Genomic DNA, 24429 nt, shown 5'->3' on the forward strand with positions numbered 1-24429 from the left:
AGGCCAGCAAGATGGGGAAAATGTGAATTGCTTTGAAGAGTTCAGCAAGACCACTGTGGTATATTTTGAGCACTGAAGAAAGAATGATTGAAATAAACCCTAAAAATATGACAAGGGTCACCTTAGTGAGGCAAAAAAATACAGATATTAATATGGTGAATATGCATATGCATATTATTGTATGGTTAATATGCAAATATTAAAATGTTCATTGCTGGAAGTAAAAGTTTTAAAACTTTCTTTTTTTACGATAATGTTCTGGTCATGACAAATTCATAATATGATTGAGTACAAATTCTGTAACCACAGGGTGGGAGTTTCTCCTTATTTATATAGCTTCACGGTTTCAGCCAGGAAGTTTATCAAGCTAAAAGTGATACTGAAAGAAGAAGTTTCTGCTCATGGTATACAGACTTGCTAAGATATTTAGTGCCACCTTCCAAGTATCATGAGCAAAAACATTGTTCTTCTTCTAGGACTACTTTACATTCCTACCAGTAATGTACGAGGGTTCTATTTTTTTCATTTCCTCACCAACACTAGTTATTATCTGACTTTTTGATTCTAGCCACCCTAGTCAGTGTTCAGTGGTATCTCATTGTGGTTTTGCTTTCCATTTCCATGATGGCTGATGATATTGAACATCTTTCTGTGCATTTATTGGTCATCTCTATTATCTTCTTTATATAAATCCCTACTCAGACTCTTTGTTCATTTTTTAACTGGATTTTCTTTTTACTATGGCGTTATAATCTTTATACTTTTTAGATATATGTCCTTATCAGATATATAATTTACAAATATTTTCTTCCATTCTTTGAGTTATTTTTTCCTTTCTTGATGATGACTTTTGCAGCAGAAAAGTTTTTATTTTGATGAAGTCTAGTTTATCTTTTTTATTTCATTGCTTGTGCTTTTGGTGTTAAATGTAAAAAAAATTGCCTGATCCAAGGTCACAAGATTTATGTCCATGTTTCTCCTAAAAATTTTATAGTTTTAGCTTCTGTATTTAGATATTTGATCCATTCTGAGGTGATTTTTACATACAATATGAGGTAGGGGTCCAACTTAATTCTTTTGCATGTGGCTATCCAGTTGTCCCAGCACTATTTGTGAAAAGACTATTCTTTCCCCCACTGAATTGTCTTGATACCCTTTTTAAAATTCAGCATTCCATAAATGTGAGAGGATTTATTTCTGGACTCTGTATTTCATTTCATTTGTCTATATGTCTCTCCTTATGCCAGCACCATACAGTTTTGATTATTGTAGCTTAGGAGGAAGCATTAAAACTGAGAAATTGAAATCCTTTTAAATTGGTTTTTCTTTTTCAGGATTGTTTTGACTATTCTGGGTCCTTGAATTTCCATGTGAATGGTAACATCAATATGTTAATTTCCACAAAGAAGCAAGGTGGAAATTTAATGGAGATTGAATCTATAGATCAATTTGGGGAATACTGTCCACTTAACAATATGAAGTCTTCAGATTCATAAACATGGGATGTCACCAGCAACCTCTTCAGTAGTGTCTCTCAGCCCCTTGGAAAATGTTGAGAGCTTCTTTGGTTTCTAAAGGAGTAAACTGAGAGGAACTGTCATGTGCTTGATTTCTAGTGTCTGAGAGCTACCTTGGGAAACAGGCTAAGGCTGGTGCAATGGACTTTATTTTCTACCAATACGAGCTACCCACAGACACGAGGCCTCCCCAACCCTGTAGTTCCATCTTGACTTGCAACACCTGAGATAACTTGACTTCACAATAGGAAATTCTGCCTTCCAATGTTTCAGCTTGGCTCTTCATCCCCAAATGTTAAAACTGCATCAACTAGGGATTGAACCAGATTTTGTGACTTCACTAGGGTTCTTGAAGTTCTCAAATGGAGAGATCGATACTAATTTCTCAATGACCACGGTGAAGCAAAATAACATTTTTAACCTTCTGGCAAATTCAGAATTTTCTAACAGAGAGACCACATCATTTGTTTTATACAACACTCCACCAAATCTACTTTTGTCTTATAAAGATAGAAAGAATGTGAGGTGTTCCTGAACACACCAGTCACTGCTCAAGTGTCCACCTGCTTTGATGATTTAGAACTATCCTGTGAAAGGCACACTCTAGTGTACATGAGAAGAGCAAGAGATAGGATTTGGCCTGAAGCCAGCTGGAAAATATGTTAGTTGCATTCCACAGTCTGGGTCATGGGGTAAGACAAATTATCCCATCTGGCCTTAGACCTATCAAGCTCCTACGGGAATGCAGTGGCTTTGTCACACAATGTAATCTTGTAATCCTCTGTCCATCTGTGGCCGGCCTGCTTCTCTAAACGGGAAGACTACTGCTTCATGCTGCTCTATTGCTTGTTGCCTACCATCTCTGCCTCATGGCCTGTCAGTCATTATTGCTCCTAGACCAGCTAAGTTGCCCCAGTGTCTCATTTCTGGGTCTTCTGTGTGGGCTGTTGGTCTGTAAGCATCTGTCAGTATCTAAGCCTGCTGTGAGGTCATCCCTCACAATTACAGAATACACTTGGTATACAAAAACACATGTAGAGGAAAAGAAAATTACTGAAGTTCCAAAAAACACCTACAATTGGACCAAGAATTGGCTTATTTTTTTTTTAAAGAAAGAGCAGCTTCTGTATATTATTTACAAAGGTCATCATTTCATTGTCTACACTGGACAGACTAATAATTTTTTACCCATAAAATTGTTTAGGGTTAGTACCCTGTTAGGACCTTTTTGAACATAAAGAAGGTTTTACTTTCCATTTAAGACACCAGGTTTGAGGTCAAAAGATAAACATAAGCCCAGGGAAGCGAGCAATTCTATTTCCTCTCATCCCTGTTGCTGAGATTGCTGTAGGTGAACTGTTAAGTATCCCTGGACAGGGCAGCAGTATGTAGGATAGGAGGCTTGTGTGTAGTGAGGCTTTTATGAATAAATCAGTGAAATCTGACACAGAAGCCAGGGCTCTTCCCCTGATCAAATCAACAAGATGGCCTTAAGTGCTCCGTCAACTGTGGACACTGTGGGGAGAGGCTGATCAGTTGGATTTGGAGCCAGAGATAAGAGTCAGGAGGGCCTTGTTCCTCTTTACAAAGGAATTGACATGACTAAATTGAGGAAGTCTCACCCTAAGGTGAGATGCCAAGGAAGATGGCTTGCTGTCTTACTGTGTACCCACATCCACCATTTCTTATAACTTCAACCCACTATCTAGCATTTGACTGTTCTCTCAAAGCAACTGAGGCTTTTTTATTTCTATTATAATTGATAGTCCTATTTTACCTAGTCATAAAATAAGTCCTCAAAATATACTGTTATGAAAAGTAAACAAAATAAAAGTTGTGTTTGACATTTTAGATCCTATTTCCAAAAAAAGTACCATTTTATTGTAGTATGTGGTTATTTAAAACCTTAATTTATTGTCATTTTTAGCCAATACACCATTTTATCAAAAAGAGGCAGATTGCAGTAGAAGAATGAGGAAAATGAAATACCATTCAGGATTTAGGCTGTGTCCTATGCTGCTTCTCCTACACTTCTGGACCTCTGGTACACACACACACTCTCTCTCTCTCTCTGCTATAAAATGAGGCTCGCTTTTCAAAATGATTATACTGAAATTTCAGATGTCAATGAAATATAATTATGAGTGTTTGTGTATACTTATGTATGTGTGTTTCCAGAGTAGTGGAGTGATATACTTTATAAAAGCATTTTCCCAAAATTACAGAAACAGGCTGAAGTTTATGTCTTCTTTTCTGCTCTGACTTCAGTCAGCCAGAACACCCATTTGCTGAGCATTACAGCTAATCAAGATTTCATTCCAGCTGACTGGGAACATGTGCGGTGTCCGGCCTCATTCCCAGCCCTGGCTAAGATCACTGTCACCTGGGAACTCTTTGAACTTGCATATTCCCAGTCCCCACCTCACACCTACTAAATGAGAATTTGGAAAGTGGCTGAGGAGGAGGAAGATTATGGAGCCTCTGCCCATCCAGAAAGCAACTTTGATACAAATTTGGAAAAGATTTGGAAATCCCTCAGGATGTACTCCTTGGCACATGAAGTGCAAGCCGGATTTCTGCCCCAACTTAGCCCCTTGGGCAGGGGCTCTTGCATAGTGCACAACTTGCAAAACCTTACTTGGTGGCTTTGTCTGCCCTGGTGACCCAGGCAGGCAGTGGCAGTTACGGTCTGCATAGTGGCATCTGCTGTGTCATATTACTCTAGTTATTGAAGAGCTTGGGGTCTGGGGTGCATTTCTTTGACAGAAACCACATAATCAATGGCAAATGAGAAGAGGAGGTTCAAGGATGTGTTTATACCAGAATAAAAAAGTTAAACACTAAACAGATAAAAAGGAGAATAGGACACCCAATGAAACTCTAGGGATCTTGAGAAAGAGAGGAGAGACTATCAAGGCATGGTATAATTGTAAGGGGAGGGGAAGGAGAATAAGAGGAGAGGTTGGGGGCTCATCTGAGCCCAGCCAGGAAGGGTGGAATTGGAAGGAGGAGCACCTGTGGGCAAGTTGATGCGAAGAGCCCACTTCTCCGCTCTTCCCAGCAAGCAGAACCAGGCCTAGAGTGGCCGCATCCTCCCTCCACAAGGAAAGCTCTCCTTTCCATGTTTTACCAAACAGCAAGTTTGACCAGCTGAGTGAGTGAGCTGCTACTTCAGGGACTAATCTGTCGTGAAGTGATGTCTCATGCAGCTAAGGGATGCCTGAACTGTTAAAATAAGGGGAGACCTACCTTCCTTTGTCCAGTGACATATAAGTGCAAATCCAAGTTGGAGGTAATAACTTTAGTCAAATGAGTTTAATTAACATGCCTGCACCCAATCAGTCACAAGTACAAATGACTCACTATCTGACCCTTTTGGGTATTGAGGTCTGGAGAGTGTGTCTGCAGGTTCATATGTATATGTCTGTCTGTTTGGTCTTGGGAGAGGGGATCATATAAAAGCAGAAGGCTGGGCCCCTGCTGTGAGGGTGAAGGGAGGTGCTCATTTCCCCCCACAAAAAAAGGCCACAGAAAAAACCAAAGCTCCAAGATCTGCCTAGCAATCCTTTCTACTTGCTTTTATCTGGGTCCAGACTGAGGCAGGCCATGGTGTCTGGTTTTTTTTTTTTTTTTTTTTTTTTTGTCTTGCAAGTGCAAAGGCAAACACCTCTGATTTATATGACTTATTAAGACTTTTTTCAACTTTGTTGAACTATATAAAGCAGATTCTTTTTTACTGGGTCTTTAAAATCCATAGTATCCAAATAGAAAGATTTGGTTTAACAACCGTTTGTTGAGTGTCTCCAGGTTCTATGCAACCATAATGCTTGGGTGCTGGGAACACGGAGAGGAAGTGATGCCAACTCCCATCCTGCAGAAGCTCACATTGCATCAGGACAGTCGCTGTATCAGCAGAGATGGATATACCAGTGAATAACTTCTCTATACTACACCACACTACACTGTACTACACTACACTACGCTACACTACACTACACTACACTATGCCACTGCTTTGTTGGTCAAAGGATTAGAAAAGCAGAAAAAGTGTTGTGACTAAATACTATAGTTCCTCCATCTTATAATTACCAAGCCCAATTATTATTAACAAATATCTCTCTTTGCTCTAATATATGTTTAATAGCTTGTTGCCCAGGAACTAGACATTGAATCAAAATAATTTCCTTCATTCACTAACGCTCCAAATATTGGAATACTGGCATAAGGAATATAAGCAATCAAGTAAGACAAGGATTTGGGGTTATATCTATGAGAGGGGAAAGAATGACACCCCAGATGATTTATTTACTGCATTCATGCAATCACAAATGCCCAGTGAATGCTGATTTCACATTGAGGCTGCTGGCATAATGCTTCAGGCATTAATTGCACGAACATTTCTTTAGAGCTGCTTAGCTGAAGTTTATCACGATCATTCAGCCATTGCCTAGCAACTTGTGGAGGCTATCAAAGAGCTCTTTGTCCTCAGTCGTGGCAAAAACAGTCCCTTACAGATCTCCTTATCAGCATTAGAACATTTATCAGAAAAGAAATGCTCCCATTGAACCAGAGATGGCTGCAGATTTAAACCTACCCCCTTCCCACGTTGCCCCTTCTTCCCAATATTTTAGAAGTTATTTCCTGAACTATTAAAGTTTTTATCTGTTTTTTGCTAAAACTTCTGAAGGAATTTCCTTAAGATGTCATATAATTCTTTTATGGCCTAATAATCTGGGCTTACATGTAAAAACACAGACCTGAGCCCCTAAATGTGTATCTGCTCAAGAATAAGCAAGGCAGACATCTCCACCTCCTTAGCAGGGAAGGGTCACCATTTTTGATATACAACCTATAAATATGTTGGGCTTCCTGGTTTGAGTGAAGACTTATTCAGGAAAGCAAAGAATGCTGTGGTTGCTCCATCCCATTAGAAAGTGGTCCTGAATATCATGCAGGAAATAGGAATTATGTGTATCGATTCATTCGACAAATATTTATTTAACACCTCCCATGTGCTAGGTGCTATGGTGAGCAAAAACAGGCATTGTCTCTCCCTCAGGGAGCTGCCAGAATTAATTGTCTTTGGTGGAGAATTGGAGGGGAGTCTTCATCTGCATTTTCTTCTATATCTCTCCAGAATTCCTCTTCCCCGCATCTCTGCTGACATTGACTTAGTTTCATGCCTTGTCACTTTGATCATTTTTTTATTTGGGGAACCCCAAATGGGGGTTCTGCAGGTAAAAGAGCACCTGACAGGTTTTCTTTCTTCCCAGGCTCAACATCTTCCGTCCATCTTCTGCCCTCCTATAAAGCACAAATTTAGTTGTGCCCCTTCCTTCTTAAAATTGTTCATTTGGTCCCTGTTAACACCAGGGGGAGGTTCACACTCTATAGCATGGCGTTCTTGGCTCAACTCAACGTGGCCACTGCTTGGCTGCCCAGATGCTTCACCTGCTCTCCCCAGCCCCTGAGTTTTAGCTGTACCCAACACTTGCAATTCCCAAAGGACAGACACTTCTTTGGGCCTCTGAGCTTTGCCACCACTGTTCCCTTAGCCTGCAGTCCTCTTCCCCCTTCACAAGCTACCTCCCTTCCTGATCATGATCCCCAGGCAGAGCAGGGTGTGCCTGTTCTGTGGTCATTATCACCCTGGAGTTACATTTTTAAGAAAACTTCTCACAGCAAACCAGTAGCTGGCCAGATCCCTTGAATGTTTGCTGAGTTGGGTTTCCTTTTCTGCCTTTGACAAACAAGGAAACAAAAAGATGTTTTGTAGGACCCTAGCAAAGCTGGCAAAAAATAAGAGGAGATAAATATAAATAATACACATGTACCCACACAGAGCCAGAAATAATGGTTAAAGCAAAACTTACAACTCTTCATCCTGGAGAATATTTCATTGCAGGGTTATCCTTACATGGAAGTCACATCAGCAGTCATATACCTGGTGCGACTTAGAGAAACACTTACCCAACACTCTCTTCGTGATACTTACTGCCTGAAATTCCACAATTAGATATTTATTTCTTAGGCTCTTAGAATGCATGCTCTCTTAGAATATCAATATTCTCCAGAGAAGGTACTACTCAGCAATAATAAATGTATCTTGTCCTTTTCTGACTGTAAGATGAAGGGAAAAATAACTAGGAGGGCACAGAGGGCCAGAAGGGGAGAAGCAGCAATAGGAGAAGAGGGTACAGCAAGAGGAGGAAAGACAACTCCACGCCTTTCCCTGGAATTGCCCCCTAACTGAGACATACTTGATATTTATCTTCACATAGATTAGGCATTAGTATCTGCAAAATGCTGACTCATTTTTTACTGATGACAGAGTAAATAAAAGGGCTTGAATTTTTAAGAGGGTGTTGGTAATAGAATTTTTATAATTTATATTCAAAGGAAACATTTCTTTGCAATTCTAAACTAAAAGTTATTTTCAAGTAAGCTTGGGTCTGTTGAAAGATGCTTATATGATTGGACACAGAAGGTTTGATCAATGATCTATAGAATTTGCTATGATTCTCTGGAAATGAAATGATGGGTAAACCATATGAAACAAGCTTATCTCTGCAGTGGATCTTCTTGCTATAGGGTGGGCCTTGTTACTTATACAAACATTACCAGGATATAGTTGATTATGACTGATGGCTAGGCTAATCAGCTGAACAAACCTCTTAAGGGAAGAGGAATCAGTTATGAAAGAGAGGATCTCTTTATTCAGATTTGCCTATCTGGCCTGTAGTCATTTTTCTTAACATGCTCTGATTGAGAATAGGCTAAGCTGTACATAAATCATGATAACCTATGATATAAAAAAGCAGCAAATACTTTTGACCTAAAGTGTACTCCATTCCATCTTAACTGAATTTATTAAGTGCAATTTGAAGTAGTGATTTGGCAAGTAGTTGATAAACTAAGTCATCATAAATGGCTAAATCTTACCTGTCCCCCAAGTCCCCACCCTAACAAAAAAGCATAAAAAATCGGGACTGCTTTTTCAGGATGATGATCAGTCAGATTAACCAGATAATTACTCAGTTTCCACTTCTTCAAAATCTTCGTTGGGATTTGTCTTGATGGCATCAGACCAAAATGCCCTGGGTTGATTGTCTAAGTCTCTGTGATAAGCAGGTGTCCCCATCTTAGCTGTTGTTAAGCAGGAGTCTTGGCTCACGGTCAGAGTCTAGGACCTGAATTTGAATTGAGAGTGAAGTGTTTAGCAGGTTACCCTTGTTGGTACTTTCTTTAATTTCTCAAAACAAAGTTTAGGTTTGCAGCCTCGTTTTGAAGTGGTTTACTGCTTAATATGTTTGAAGCTTCTGCCCAGTATAGGTGTGGATATAAATTCCAGGTAAGATTTCTGAGGCTGATGTATCACATCTGGGGAGGGTAGAGTTGGCAATTTCATCTCAGATTTTCAAAAGAGATTTGAAAAAAAAAGATAATATATTTATGATTGCAAGAAAAAAATCAACATAGTAGGCCCAGATTTCATACTTTATTCTATGGGAAACATTTAAACCCCAATTGGTTTATGAACAGACCTGGTCTCCTTTCTTCAGCCCATGGTCTGAATGAAATAAAAGTCTATTGTTGGGTCAAGCTAGACACAATGAGGTCTGCATGCTTTCTTGCCTATTTAATGGCCTTTACCACGTGGGAGACTTTCAGAAGGAAAAAAACAGGAACAGTAAAAAGTGGATCTTCTTGCTATTCCAGTGTTCACCGGAAATGGTGTACCAATTAGCAACATTCATATTATAGTTTGGGACTGCTTCCATGTTAAGTTTCAGACTGTGGTGACTTTTTGCCTGATTACTTTAGAAGCCAAAACTGTAACACAAGACATGACCGTCTCAGCATCGTGGTACTGGGTGGTTGTTAGTATTCTGGAATCTTGGAGGGTCTGCGTGCTTGCTCTTAATGTGTTTTCATTTGGTCTGAGGCCAGCAACTGCCAGTTCACTACTAATTATAACTTATTGCCTTTCAATGTGAAGAACATTTCTTTGAGTTGTGAGGAATTCTGGCAAGAAAGAGGCCCCTGTTGTATTTCCAATACGAATGTACAGAAGAGACTTTTATTTATCTCAAATAAAACCTGGTTTTAGTTTTATTTTTGCAAACTTGGCTTTCCTTTCTGTTTCCTTTTGTCATTTTTTTTAATTCTAAAGTTTCTCAGTATTTGAAATGAGAGTTAAACACCTGCATACAGTTTCATAATAATCGATAGCATAGACAACAGCTACAAATAATGTCAGTTGTGATATTCTGCCAATATCTCTCCAATGTCAGGTAAGATTTTTAAGGAGGAATTTGGTGGCACGTGTCAGTGCATCTTTCTGTTCTGCACAATGCACCATCAAGTTATTTTAAGATTATGTTTATTTGTTTAATCCAGGGGATGGTTTTCTTTATGTAAAACATTTTATGGAACTATTCATTGCCTTATCCTTTTACACTTTATTTCTCTGTGAAAACAAAGAATGGGAGGAGGAGGAGGAAGTCACCAAGGGCTAAAAGATATCGTATTGTTGATAAATTTTACTTGCAATAGACAGAGCCCTTGGGCTTCCACTTTATTGCCTCCTCCTGAAGAAGAAAAATCAATATAACAAAAGTTTGTTATTCCTTCTTCGTGACTCCATAGAAAATCGTTCTGGGTATTATTTTAATGTTATGATACTGTGTATTGATATTTATAAGATGGTAACTCTCCATTCATTGCTGCTGGTGATCCTCAGGTTTAACACTGTGAGCTTAGTCCTCATCTTTGAATTAGCATCTGTGGAAACTCCGCACTGCCTCTCACTCAGCCTTGCCCCATGTGCATTATTTCAGGTGTCCACTGTGATAGCGTGTGTGCTGAGGGACGCTGGGGCCCCAACTGCTCCCTGCCCTGCTACTGTAAAAATGGGGCTTCATGCTCCCCCGATGATGGCATCTGCGAGTGTGCACCAGGCTTCCGAGGCACCACTTGTCAGAGGAGTAAGTGTCTCATTAGGCAGTAATTTCCACCTTCCCTTCCCTGGGCACCATGTATTGAATAATGATCTCTGTCCCACCTCTCAGTTTATAGTGATGTCCTGTTGCAGTTGAAGGCAAAAGAGAGTGTAATGGTTCACTTGTCCTTTGCAGAACTGTGTTGAGAGCACTTCCCTAAGAGCTTCATTCTTTCCAGCCTTCAGAACTAACCTAACAGATGGGGATTTAACCATTTCTTCTCAATAATTACTTCATTGCCTCACTGGCACAACCATCAGGATATATTTCTTCACCCTTCCTGAAAGCTTTGGAATGGTGTTCTAGAAATTCACTGACCTGTAAATATGTTATTCAGCAATTTGGCATTGGCCTTACCTCAATTACCAGACGTCAACATCAGCCAAACCTTGAGGCAAATCATTCATCCTGCTAGTAGTCTTAAAATTAGTGCTATGGGGAAAATGGAATTGCAAAGTTGAAAAAGGAGACTGTTGACATTGGTCCTTAAGACTTCTGAGTTAGAAGATTAAATAATCTTTTAGTAAATGCAATCAAAAAAGAATATGTAACTAATCATAAGTTATACTATTGTAATTTTTTAAATTGCCTTTCCCCCCATAAGAATTCTATGCAGTTATCATATATTTAAATCTGAATAATATCTTGGCAAGAACTTAAGTATATAGCATTTTGGTTAATCACTTTTCGATTACAGTCATTAACCTGGACCATTTTGAGGAGGAAAAATCTTCAAATTTTGACTGTTGATCGATTTTTATTGCCAGAAACGACTCTTAAAGAATAAAGAATCAACAAATGGTTTGAGAGTACTTATTTGAGACTTATTAGTATTTCAATTTTTTTATCTCTTTATTTATTCAATGAAAATTCCTGGAGCCCTGCTTTATGCCAAGACTTGAGCTAACTGGGGCCTTAAATGGGAAAATAAAGAAGACTAAGACATTTGCTTGCTCTCAAGAAACTCAGAGTTTAGTGGCTTCTTTTCCTCATTAAAGAGTTCCTTTGTTCCTTCGTTGTTCTTGTTTTCTACTTGGAAAATTCTCCGTATCTTTTTTACTTTTTTTTAAGGTTTTGCTTTTTAACCTCTCAAACTTTAACTAGATCCCGATCTGGAATGCGAGACAAACGCATCTCAGAAGGATAACTGCTGATTTCCCTTCTGTTTTCAGTCTGCTCCCCTGGTTTTTATGGGCATCGCTGCAGCCAGACATGCCCACAGTGCGTTCACAGCAGCGGGCCCTGCCACCACATCACCGGCCTGTGTGACTGCTTGCCTGGCTTCACAGGCGCCCTCTGCAATGAAGGTAAGGCATGAAGCATCTTGGACAGCTGGGTGGTGATGAGCACGCCCGGGAGAGTCTGTCCTCAGGCCTCCCCTTGGCCTTCCTGAAGGCCATGTTTTCAGCTGTCTGCTGGGAATGTCTTCTGCTGTGCTGTGTCTGCAGCTTCTCAGATAGGACTTTGAGCTTTGGAAAAGCTGGCTTGCCACTCCAACAAAACCTTTTTATTTCCTGAGATGTGCTACTCTTCAGTTTTAGCTGGACATGTCCTCCCATAAAAAATCAATATGCGGAAGAATTTTAGACTCCCAGAGCAAGAAGTCGTGAAGTCATATTTCTAGAAGTGCAATGATGTCCCCTGGTTTGTGATGCCTTAATGCAAATCTTTGGCTTCATGGATTTGTAAAAATGAGCCCATTCAAGATGAAGGATGCTGTTGAGCAGAGATAGCTACCAATGAGCAGCTGGGCCTGTGACCTTTAAAGTTATTTCCTGTGCTAAGATTCTAGGGTTCTACGAGAGGGGTTTTGATTGTGAGTTACTGACCTATAGCTTATTCACAGTGTGTCCCAGTGGCAGATTTGGGAAAAACTGTGCAGGAATTTGTACCTGCACCAACAACGGAACCTGTAACCCCATTGACAGATCTTGTCAGTGTTACCCCGGTTGGATCGGCAGTGACTGCTCTCAACGTAAGTCTTGTCTGAGAACAATTAATAAACTGGTCTTATTTGTTTGTTTTCAGATTCTTTAGGATTGAAGTATGAGTGTGTTTATATAATCAAGAAAGAATATATGACTAATTAAAAGACACATTCTACTTTAAATTCTTTTTTTAAATTCTTTTTTTTTCCCATTATGACCTCTATGCAATGGTCCTATGTTTAAATCCAAATAATGTCTTGGAAAGAACCTAAATATGTAACATTTTGCTTATCCCCTTTTCAGTGATTCATCGTCCATTGAAATAAAGCAAAAACAGCTGTATTGAGAAATCTATCTCTTCATTTTGTGTTTATCTGGAGAGTTAATTACAGAGAAAGAAAAAATGGAATTAAATGATGTGAGCCTTAGAAACCTATTGGGAACCTGAGCGAACTGCCCACCTAATATGCTTAGCTTCACCTTGGCATCACCCAAGTGCCTTCCACACCACTGGATTTCAGACAGGAATTGTGTGACCTTATAAGGGACTATATAGATGACTCTTAGAGCACCCATGTCATGAAAAAAATGACATTGACTATAAGTCATTCATGAATGTTTTGAAAGGGTCAGTGCAATGTCTAAAAGTATTCAACTTTTGACCAAAGAATAGCATATGTATGGGGTAATCTGGTTTCATTCATTTTAAATTTTATGAAACACTCTCAGTTTATATTGAGTTCCCCCATCATGCACATAAGAGAAATCAAAGAATGACTGTGTGCAGTCATTTTACATGGTGCTTTATTGATAATTTAATTCAAACTTCACAGTTACAAGCAACCTGCAAATACTAATTGATGAGCAATATATTTTTTGCTGGAAGATTTTTTTCTGAATGTTAATTTTTTCCATAAGTAGTCCAGGCTGTACCCCATTTTTTAGGAATAAGGGAAGAGAGCTAATAAATCTCAGAAGTGTAGCTCTTTGGTGAAAGAAGTGTTATGCGATATGATTTCACTCCATTCTGGGGGCATCACTTCAGAAGAAATCAGTCTGTTTAAATCTACATGTGTTGCAAGGGCTCTGACTGATGGTTGGGCATATGGGTTTGGGAAGAGTAAAAGGTCCAATATCATTGTCATAAAATGATTGATTTATATTGCTCCTTTAAAAAGTAGTCTTTATTTTGGAAATTTGTCCCTTCCTCATTTGGAGGAGGAATGTGCTGAAAGGAACAAAAATAGAAACACAACTATGAATGGAGACTATAGTGTTGCCTGTCCCAATAATCACTCCACAGGAAGCTGACTTATTTGGCAAAAGCCTTTGCTTCTCCTGGGGATCATTGATTTCATTGATTCCCTTATGAACTCTATGGAACCATCTTCATATTTCTTCTTAGCTGATTGTGAGCCTGTCTAAAGAGAGCAAAGTCCTTCACAGTGAAAACACAGACTTTGAAAACTTAAAGGGGTACATTTAAAGGGGCAGGTGTCCTTGGGAAAATGATTTTTTAAAGCACTATCTCTACGTTTACCTTTTGGGAATATAAAGTTGAGTGATGCTTATTCCCATTCTCTGATCATAACAAATATAGGGAGAAAAACCTAATGGCAGTGGGTTACCTCAGAAAAATATATTGTGAACATAAATGGGTTTACAGAAGCTGGTTAAATATCATCTAAGGAATAGGTTGTTTTAGGTAAAGAGTGCTTCACTGAGCATCAAATGGGCTAGACGCTTCAACAGTTTTCACTGAGTCTCACTGTGGCTTTGGGAAAGCTGTATTTGTCTAACAAATAACAAATATTATTATTAATCTATGTGACCTTGTACGAGTCACTATTAACCTTTTGTGTGCTCAGTTTCTTCATCTGTAAAATTAGCGTGTTGTATTTAGAAAATTTGTTCCAATGCTCACTCGAGACCTCAAGTGTCAGCTAGTATTTTCCCCTTGCTCTTGGACAAAAACGGTGCACACAATTATGGAAGAATTTTTTTCACTTAAAAAGTTACTTCATATGTATTATTGATTGTCTTTATTGGCCCACATTCCCTATGGGGTAGCCATATAGAAATTACAGGTGGTCCTCCTTTTATGCAATTATGTTCCTAAAGTATTAATATGAATAAAAAGTATTTTTTGTCAATGAAATTATTTTACCCCCTGATCTTATGTTATTATTTCACAGATACTTTATCTGACTTTCTGATGTCTCTTCAATCGGCAGTGACCCCTAATGATTTAATTGTTATTATTTTCTGGATCTTCCAGTTAAGAGTTTTTACAAGGAAACCAATTTTTACATACCGCTGGGAACCTCAATATTTAAAAGGAGCCTGAAGTGGCAACTCTAGAGTAGACTGAAGGGTACAGGATTTAGAAATTGTGAACATGAGCTACATGGCCTTGGGTCCTTTAACCTCTCTTGAGTCAAGTCATTTTCCACACCTTATCTCTGCTCAAATGTCCTCTCCTCACAGAGGCCTTCCTCAGAGGAGTAGCTCCCAAAATTATTGTCTTCCTTATCCTCCTTATGTTTTTTCATAATACCTACCACCATTGATTTTTCATTTTGTTGGTTGGTTGGTTGGTTTGCCTGCCTCCCCTACCAAAATAGAAGCTTCCAGAGGATGGTTTGGACTTTGTCTTATCCTCTGCTATCTCCCTTGTGCCTGGAACAGTGTTGGGTACATAATAGGTGTTGAATATGTGTTTGTTTAATAACTGAATCTGTAAACTTGAAGTGATTTTTGCCCCAGCCACCTCACTCTGCAGTTGTAAATGAATACATATGTCAGTAATGACAGTCGTTGTTGAAGTTGCCATGGCCATCTGGGATTTAGTGCAGAATTCAGAGCAGTGTGCTTTCTTAGTCCTGATGTACACTGCTAACCTCTCACATGCAGGGAGATGTGTAGAGGTGGATGGAATTCTCCCTACTTAGTATTGGCCTCAGAACTCTGATGGACTTCTCCACACCTGTAATTTCAGCATGTCCACCTGCCCACTGGGGCCCAAACTGCATCCACACGTGCAACTGCCACAATGGAGCTTTCTGCAGCGCCTACGATGGGGAATGTAAATGCACTCCTGGCTGGACAGGGCTCTACTGCACTCAGAGTAAGTGACAAGCCTTCTGAGGCTCACCAAGGGGAGCCTTGTCCAAGGAGGAAACAGCCTTACCCTCCGCATGCGTGACTGGAGCTCAGCAAAGGTCCCTGAGGTTGGAGTACTTCCCTCTCCTAATGACCTGTAGACATATAAATTTCTCTAAGTGATTAAGAGCTACTTCATTCCAAGTATTCTGTCTCTAGGTTCTATCTCCACTGAGGTAGAGCAATGCTGTGTGATGGTATGCAGTTTATTTCTCTTCTCTCCTTTAACCAAATCATATTTATATGGATCAAATTCTCAATCCTTTAACAGCACAAAAGTTAGGATAAGTATAGAGATTAGAAAGGTAGAGAAGACAACAAGCCTCACTGCCTGATTTAATGTGCGCTCTTGGAAAAGGTGGAGTTCCGTGTTTTTCGAATGGTAGCAAGCTTCAGAATCACCTGGAGGACACAACAAACACAGAAGCTAGTTCCATCCCCAGAAAGCCGGAAGCAGCGAGTCTGGGCTGGCACCTGAGAATTGCCATTTTTATCAACTGGTAGTAATGCCAGGCTGGGAACATGCTTTGAGAGCCACTGCCCTAGTTCTTTTCCCCATTTTGTAATTCATAGCATCCTAACCATTTTTTCTTCCATTAGGCTTTTAGCATGATAGGATGTAGTGTGCAAAGTACTTACTCCAAAGCTGAGCATCATTGGGGAAGGAAGATCATTCTCTGACCTCTTACCTTCGGTTGAATAAAGGAGACAAGAAAGGAAGGCATGTGTTATGGTTAAGTACTAATAATAGCGTATATTTTAAAATAATAGCAAGAAGCTGAGGAGGACAGATGGGTCTGAAATTGAGCAATTCTTATTTAATACTAATTAGAGTACATAATTAAAGAATAGGCTGAAAAAGTCTTTAGAAACTTTCTAGAAGATAATGTAGACCTTGAACCAAGAGTTGAAAAGGATAATTGGCAAGGAAGGTAGCTGGCCCAAGCATATTCTTCAGAGTTCGTATATCTATAAATATTGTTTAACTTCTTAGAGAAAGGTACTTGTAAGATATTATTTATAATTCTAAAATTAGAACGTGCTTCAAACAGAGAACCCTTTTTCAAGTGCAAGTAACATGATATAGTGGGAACAACATGGGGTCCAGAGCCAGACCTCCCTGCGTTTGAATCACGGCCCTGCCGTCCTGCCAGTTGCCAGCTATGTGACTTAGGGTACTTGGGGCTTAGTTCCTGTCTACAAGATGGGAATATCCATCCCTGCATTTCTGGCCTGCTGTAAAGATTAAACAAGAGAACGCATGAAAAGAATCTGGCACAGAGTAGGTGCTAAATAAATGCATGACAGCAGGGAGTCATCAGTGCGTACTGGCATCTGGGCACTGCCTCTGCTTCTTGAAAGTTCCATAAGAAAATGAGAAAATGAAAAGCATATGTAATATTTGGAAACAATCATTGAATCAGCCTGCATTGAATCTTTCATCACGCCAGAGATCCCCAAGACACTCTTGCAGGGCAGCTGCCAGCCCATGTAAGCCAACAGAATTTGTGGGTGTCTTTAGCTCAAGAGACTCACCGGTCTAAGCATTGAAAATCATGCAGCAGTGTGAAGGGTTATTGCTTTTTACAAAGCACCTGTGAAGTACAATTGTTTTTTAAGGTAAGCATTCTAGTACACCTCTTCAGGGAAGTTGATATTATCTAAGATAATAACAGATACAGTGGACAAGGCTAGTAGCAACAATAGAGATGTTCTGTACTACAAGTAAAAGCATACACGTAATTTTAATATAAAGTACCCGTCTCAGTCCATTGGAATTTGAGTCCAGGATTCTAGTAGAAATGTGAAAGAATGAAAGGAAATGTCCTATTCTTCCAGGATTGAAGGGATATTTTGTTAGAAGGCACTAGTCTTGCCTCCAGGGGTACCAGTGATGGTTACACTGACAGGAATGGAACTCTTCTGCCTCCTGCTTATGAATTACAACCTCCTTGCAAGAGCCCTGTCTTGGGACTTCAAAGAAGCTCTTGTGGCAAGCTGAGATATGTACTATTCACTGTATTTTCTGATGGCTCAGTGTCATTCAAGTTTAAACACAAATATGTTGGAGGCACGAGCCTCCAAGCGTTTCTCTTCAGCAGCCTCTTGACTCCTACTGTCCTCCCTCCTCCCACAGGATGTCCTCTAGGGTTTTATGGAAAAGATTGTGCACTGATATGCCAATGTCAAAACGGAGCTGACTGCGACCACATTTCCGGGCAGTGTACTTGCCGCACTGGATTCATGGGACAGCACTGTGAGCAGAGTAAGTATGAGAGTGTGGCATCACTGGGTGGTATTTTTTTCCTCTAGAATCACATTTCCTAGATGCCAGGAAATATTAAGGCAGAATTCACCACTCCGAGGTTGTTTGAGCTGATGGCTGGTTACTTCTCAGCCTGACTGACTTCCCCTCCCAGAGGTCAGGCCTCCCTGGGATCATCGCTGGTTACTCACTGCTCTGGGCGGAGGAGGTGTGACTACAAGAATGAAGACAGAATTCAAGTTTTCCATTCTGTTCTTTTGGGCTCTCCCTTCCTCTCCTTCTTATTTTTGGAATGTGGCTGCTCAGAGCCTTAAAAGATCCAGTCGAGCTTTCTTCATGGCAGAGGCAGAACCCGGGTCTCACATTGGAGGACAGTACATTCGGTGGGGAGGAGGGCTGGTGGCCCAGGGCCAATCCCTGTTGCTGGTGAGGGAACAAATCCATGCAAACATTGCCACCCTTTCAACAACCTTCTCTAGATTGTACTTTTATACTGCTTCCATTAACAATTTCTCATCTTAGTCTTAACAACCTTCCAGACAACATACTGCCTTAAAATTTTGTTTAAGTCCCACTGGGGGAGAATATGCCATTGGAATTACTCATCCTTATTTTTTTATTTCCACCCCACTAGCTATGCATCCCCTCACAGAGTTATAAAAACATTAGTCTTAATAAAATTGAATATTGCAAATTAGTTTATTATTCCTTTCCTCTATGACTTTCTTTCAGTATTCACGATAAATAAATAAGGGCTTAGGGCTGTATCAGACCCACTTTCTTATGATAAAACCTTTTGGGCAGGAAAAGGTGAAGAACAATTCCTGTTCACCAGAGGTTGTACTCTTGGGAAGGATCTGCCAAGATTATGGCCATAGGAGTGGTGTGGCCTGGAAAGATTGATCAGGATAGCAGGACTCTGACAATAAAGCACCCCTCCCCACCCCACTCCACTGGCACCTCACAGAGCCACTCTGAACCTGGTTGCCTCAATTTTATGTGCTAAACCCTAGGGTATTTTTGCATATCCTCTTTCTAGCAAATATAACAAAAGTGACGTCCAGGAATCAGCTCACAACAGAGACAGCCCAATTTTAGTTTTGCATCACTGTTTCATTGAGTCATGAAACAGATCCTGACTGAGTGACACAGTTGCATACATAACTCTATTGTGCATATAAATATTGTGTGTCTGTGTATAAATGTCTAAATATGCATGGAAACCAGAATAGGCTCAAAATTTTACTTGAATGCCAGATGACTGATTAAGGTCTTATTAAATAAGAAAACCTCTTAAGTGCTTCCATGATTACTCTCAACAGCAAATTAAAGTGTCCCTATTTTTGGAGACTTCTCCCAATGCTTATTTGTAAACAGAAACCCTGTGTTTGACAGAGAATTCTAATAATAATAGCACATTGCCCCCTGCTGCTCACTTTATGAAAAATATCAATATTTTGTCACGAAGATTTTTAGATTTAACATGCTTACACTATCCTTTGAAATTCATGCCTAACTCTTATTAAGACCGCATAGTAAGAATCCTATTACTTTCGTCTTCAAGACTTCAACAAAATCCAGAGTTTGAATCACTCCATAGCAAATGAAGTTCTTACCTAGAAAATCAGCAAAACTTATTGTTTGCATCTTCCCCTATTCCTGGCTAATTCAATTGAGAATGTGCGTTTATGAAGATCCCTGAGCCTACAGTAAAATATATGTTCTCAAGAAAGCATCTTTAGTGCTCTTCAGTCTAGGCCCCTTCCAGCCTACAGTTTTGCCTGGTGGACTTGTATCAAATTGCCCTTAGTGATTATCTTCATCTGTTCCATGGGAATTCCACAGACTCTCCATATACACATCATAGAGGTAAGTATGTAGCAGCTGAAAGTGTCAGGAGCTCTAATGTTGAGCAGCCCTGTCTCTAGCCCTGTGCAGTCTGGACTGTGAGTGCCATCATGATTCCAGGAATGCTGTCCAGTTCTGGGACACTCTTGGGGGTACAAGTCAGCCTCAATAGGAATCCCCTGAAAGGACTCAGCTCTAGATGTGCAGGGCTTGCAGTCAGAGACAGCCTTGCTCCAAATTCCCAAGGTTGGAAAGCTACATTTGACTTTCCTTCTCTAGAGTGCCCTGCAGGAACATATGGCTATGGCTGTCGCCAGATATGTGATTGTCTGAACAACTCCACCTGCGACCACATCACCGGGACCTGTTACTGCAGCCCCGGATGGAAGGGAGCGAGATGTGATCAAGGTAAATATACTAGCTAATGTTTGTAGCACTGTAGTATTGTGTGAACACCATGTACCAGGCAATGTGAAGTATTTTCACTTATGTTATCCAGCAGAATCTTCACCACAACTCTAAATGGCATAATTGGTTACTTATTTAATTGCCAGATGAATGCCTTATTGTTGCTGTCCTGCAGATAAAGAAACAAAAACTTAGAGAGACTGAGTAATTTTCCCAAAGTCACATAGCTAATACTAGAATATGTCACAGCTTTTGTGCCAGATTTTTGTTATTCCAAAACTCATGAACTTTCTACTGGGTCTATGATTTTTTTTCAGCTTTATTGAGGTGTAATTGATACACAAAAAACACACCTATTTAATGTGTACAATTTAATAAAATCTCGACTATCTATATACCTATGAAACCATCACCATAATAAATGAAATATCCATCACCATGTGTTTCCTCATGCCCCTCCCTACTTCTACCACCCCTTAAGCCCCAGGTAATCACTCATCTCTTTTCTGTCAGTATAGATTAGTTTTCATTTTCTAGAATTTTATATAAATGAAATCATACTGTACTCTTTTGGGTCTGGCTTTGTTTACTCAGCATAATTATTTTGAAATGGAACCATGTTGTAGCACATATCAACAATTCAGTTCTTTTCATTGCTGAATACTATTCCATTGTATGGATATACTATAATTTGTTTACCTATTCATGTGCTGATGGACAGGTGGATTGTTTCCAGTTTGGGGCTATTACAGATAAAGCTGCTATGAACAAGAGTGAATCAAGTTTTTGCATGGACATGTGCTTTCATTTCTCTTGGGTAAATACCTAGGAGTAGAATAATTGGGGTATATAGTAGACATATGTTTAACTTTTTGTAAAACTTGTGCCCCTGGTTTTTAATTGGGGTGTATGTCATAACGACCTGGGAATAGTTGTCAGGTACATGATCCTATTTGGGAAATTCCGATTCCAGGGTTGGGGACTTTGAGAAAGTGCTTCTGATGGTTCTGAAGCGTGCCCTCCAGAGAGCCACAGCTCTTACTGCACGTGGTACTCCCTGGTAGGCAATAAGCAGTTGGGCTATAAAAGGCTTTAGAAAATTGATACACTGTTGTAGATGGAGTAATCTTAAACTGCAGACCATGTAAATATTTACAACATTTAATTTCTTTGGTAAAATAACTTTTACATGCTTATGATTTACATTTGACTGTCATAACAATAGAATGCGATCTTTCATTATCACGTCATAATTACAAATACTCTGTAATCTCACTACATTATCCTTGGTGGTCTGTGTTTCAGGGCAGATTGTTTTGTAATAAGGTCCTTCAGCATTTAGAATCATAAAATCTTAGGAACATTTACTTGAGCTGGAAGCAGTGACATGGAGGCCTCTTTTCTCGTTTATAGACGATAAAACTGCAGCCTGAAAGCTTAAGGGAAAGTTCAGAATATCTAGGTCAATTTTTTTAGATGCCAGATTTCTTGAATCTCAACCCATGCCTTTAGCGTTATCACTTGATGGACCGTAAGGAAGAACTATGTAATGCCGAATTTTGAATTTAATGAGTAAGGTATTAGGGTAATGCTATCAGGTATTATCAGGACAAATCTTTCTGTCATGGAAAATAACTTTGCACAGAACAATATCTTCTGAGGTAAAAGACCCATTGAAATTAGCAAAAGGTAGATCCTGTTCTTAGACTAGATTTATAATGGTGTTATGCTTGCTTGGAAGGAAAATTACTCTTAGAAATGCTAAGGATAGACATAAAATTTGGTTAAGCAGTTGGGACATTTAGCATTTAACTCTGCATAAGCTCAGTATTGAATAATAAATAAAGCAAAATAAAAATTAGATAAATTGTTACCCCAAATTAATTGCCAGTCTAAGTATTTAATCGGAAATATATAAGAAGCTCTCAAACCCTACTGTTGAATCTCTTTGGGTTCAGAAAATCCTGTCTCTTTCTTTATATTTTTTTAGGGACAGGGTCTTGCTATGTTGGCCAGGCTGGTCTCTAACTGCTAGGCTAGACCAGTTCTCCCACCTCAGTCTCCTGAGTAGCTGGAACTCCGGGCACGCATCACTGTGCGCAGCTTCTGTCTCTTTTTGAGGCTTACAGCAGCCTTTCTCTGGGCATGGATAGGCCGACAACATCTGACAATGAGGAATGTTTGCTTTTTCTTCGTGCTCTGTTTCCAAATTAATGTTTTATGAACTGAAAATATGCAGGCATTAGCACAGAAGGAGGTTTTTGTAAGTAGAGATCAAACGTTTATCCAGCACATTGTCATCCTTTCTCAAGTCTCTCTTCTTTTTCTAGCTGGTGTTATCATAGTTGGAAATCTGAACAGCTTAAGCCGAACCAGTACTGCTCTCCCTGCTGATTCCTACCAGATCGGGGCCATTGCGGGCATCATCATTCTTGTCCTAGTTGTTCTCTTCCTACTGGCATTGTTCATTATTTATAGACACAAGCAGAAGGGAAAGGAATCAAGCATGCCAGCAGTTACCTACACCCCTGCTATGAGGGTCATCAATGCAGATTATACCATTTCAGGTAAGAGCAGAGGCAGGAGAGGCATTTTGTTAAATTTCATTCTGGTTCCTTAAAACTGGGTGTTTGGCTGTGCTGTCCATTGTTTCTGTCAATTCTCATCGAGAGAATTCTATGTTTGGAAAAGGTATACATTGCTAGAGATGAGTTTTTATTTCAACAATAGTAAATTGTCATTCTGTGGTTTGCTATAAGGGTTTTAAAATTGAGCTCATTGTGTTTGTGGTTTAGATTTAGGGAATTTCAATCCATAAGGAGCTTTGTATCCAGCCTCAAGCTTTTGTCATATGTGAGGGGGGTGGGGAGGAAGAGAGGATGATAAGTTTACCAAGGTCATGGATCAGATTAGGGAGCTGGACCAGTTCTCCTGTCTCTGAATGAGGGTACTTTCTATGTGCTTCCCAGCCTCTCCCTAGGCCTACCCGAATCGTTAACTGAAGGGAACAAAGTTATATCAGAAACAGCTTTTTGGTATTAGCAAGAACCAAGGCAGCCCTTTAAGAAAACTCTTGATTTTTTCTGTTCTGTCACAATGCCTCATAAAAGGAAAAATAAAATTATAATCAATCATCAGTAGAAGCAACCATTTACATGGAGGAATTTAAAAGTTTAAAATCTTTATTACTTTTTGGGTGATTATCGAAGGGCTTCTGGTTGGTTACATGTTTAAAACTACAAAATTCCGTGGAAATATGAGAAGTAGCTGATTTACATTAAGAAATGTAAATTTAAATTAAAAAATGTAGTGCATCTTCAGTGCAGAATTATTGTGTCAAGAACTCAAGTGTTTAAAAAAAGGAAAGTTGCAGAGTAGCTTCAAATGATACCTTCCCAGCTGTACCAGCCTCAAAGCAAAGAGCAGTTATCTGTGGATACTGTGAACAAAAGTTCTCTGAAAAGGAATTTGGGGGAAAGAGATTTTATTCCAGTGAACGGTTTGCAAACCCAGGACTTGCAGCCAGTGTAAAATGAAAGTGCAGTTCAGAGAACAAAGGGAAGGCTTGGGTTTTATAGCAAAAGTCCCCACCCAGCTTCCAATCAGGCCCTTTTAGGAAAGTGAAGGATTGAAACTGGTTTAATTCTAATTGATCAGTGCAGCTGAGTTCTGGTTGGTCGACACAGCTGAACCCTGATCGTTTGATAAAGCTAAGCCCTGATTAGCTAAGGCAGGTAAGCTCTGATTGGTTGGTTCAGCTGAGCTCTGAAAGACCCAAAGATAAAAAGCTGGGTTTTCAGGGAACTCAGAGTACAGGTGTGATCCTTAGTCAGCAAAGGCCTGCTTGACTCTATTTTAAATTTAGGCCTAGGCAGCCACTCCTATGGATCTTAAATAGTTGGTTCTTTCAGTTTCACATTTGTTCACAAGCTTTCATACTTTTCCAAGGAGGCAGTTAGGAAGGTAGAGGCCTGTTGCTTCTAGAAGCTTTGCTGAGTAGGCTGGGCAGGAGGAGATTCTGCCCAGCTTGTGATATGGAAGGAGTCCAGACATTTGTTCTGTTATTTATTTGTTTGTTTATTTATTTAGAGATGGAGTCTCGCTCTGTCACCAGACTGGAGTGCAGTGGTGCGATCTCGGCTCACTGTAACCTCTACCTCCGGGGTTCAAGCGATTCTTCTGCCTGAGCCTTCCGAGTAGCTGGGACTACAAGCGCATGCTACCATGCCCGGCTAATTTTTTTTTACTTTTAGTAGAGATGGGGTTTTACTGTGTTAGCCAGGATGGTCTCGATCTCC

The 24429-nt window shown here is 39.8% G+C and overlaps 1 protein-coding gene across 3 annotated transcripts in view; it reads left to right on the forward strand.

Annotated features, from left to right (window-relative positions):
• MEGF10 (multiple EGF like domains 10) overlaps nucleotides 1–24429 on the forward strand; it is a 235899-nt gene that overhangs the window by 200302 nt on the left and 11168 nt on the right. For 2 of the 3 annotated variants that reach the window (XM_034960437.3, XM_003826672.5), the window contains 7 exons: nucleotides 10358–10504; nucleotides 11692–11826; nucleotides 12366–12494; nucleotides 15446–15574; nucleotides 17747–17875; nucleotides 20003–20131; nucleotides 22462–22698. In XM_034960437.3, the coding sequence (XP_034816328.1) occupies nucleotides 10358–10504; nucleotides 11692–11826; nucleotides 12366–12494; nucleotides 15446–15574; nucleotides 17747–17875; nucleotides 20003–20131; nucleotides 22462–22698 (1035 nt within the window). Of the gene's footprint in view, nucleotides 1–1334; nucleotides 3724–10357; nucleotides 10505–11691; nucleotides 11827–12365; nucleotides 12495–15445; nucleotides 15575–17746; nucleotides 17876–20002; nucleotides 20132–22461; nucleotides 22699–24429 lie in introns of those variants that run through there. The other variant, XM_063604607.1, reaches the window with a different exon arrangement.

Source organism: Pan paniscus, chromosome 4 (genome assembly GCF_029289425.2).
Source record: "Pan paniscus chromosome 4, NHGRI_mPanPan1-v2.0_pri, whole genome shotgun sequence".
NCBI lineage: Eukaryota > Metazoa > Chordata > Mammalia > Primates > Hominidae > Pan > Pan paniscus.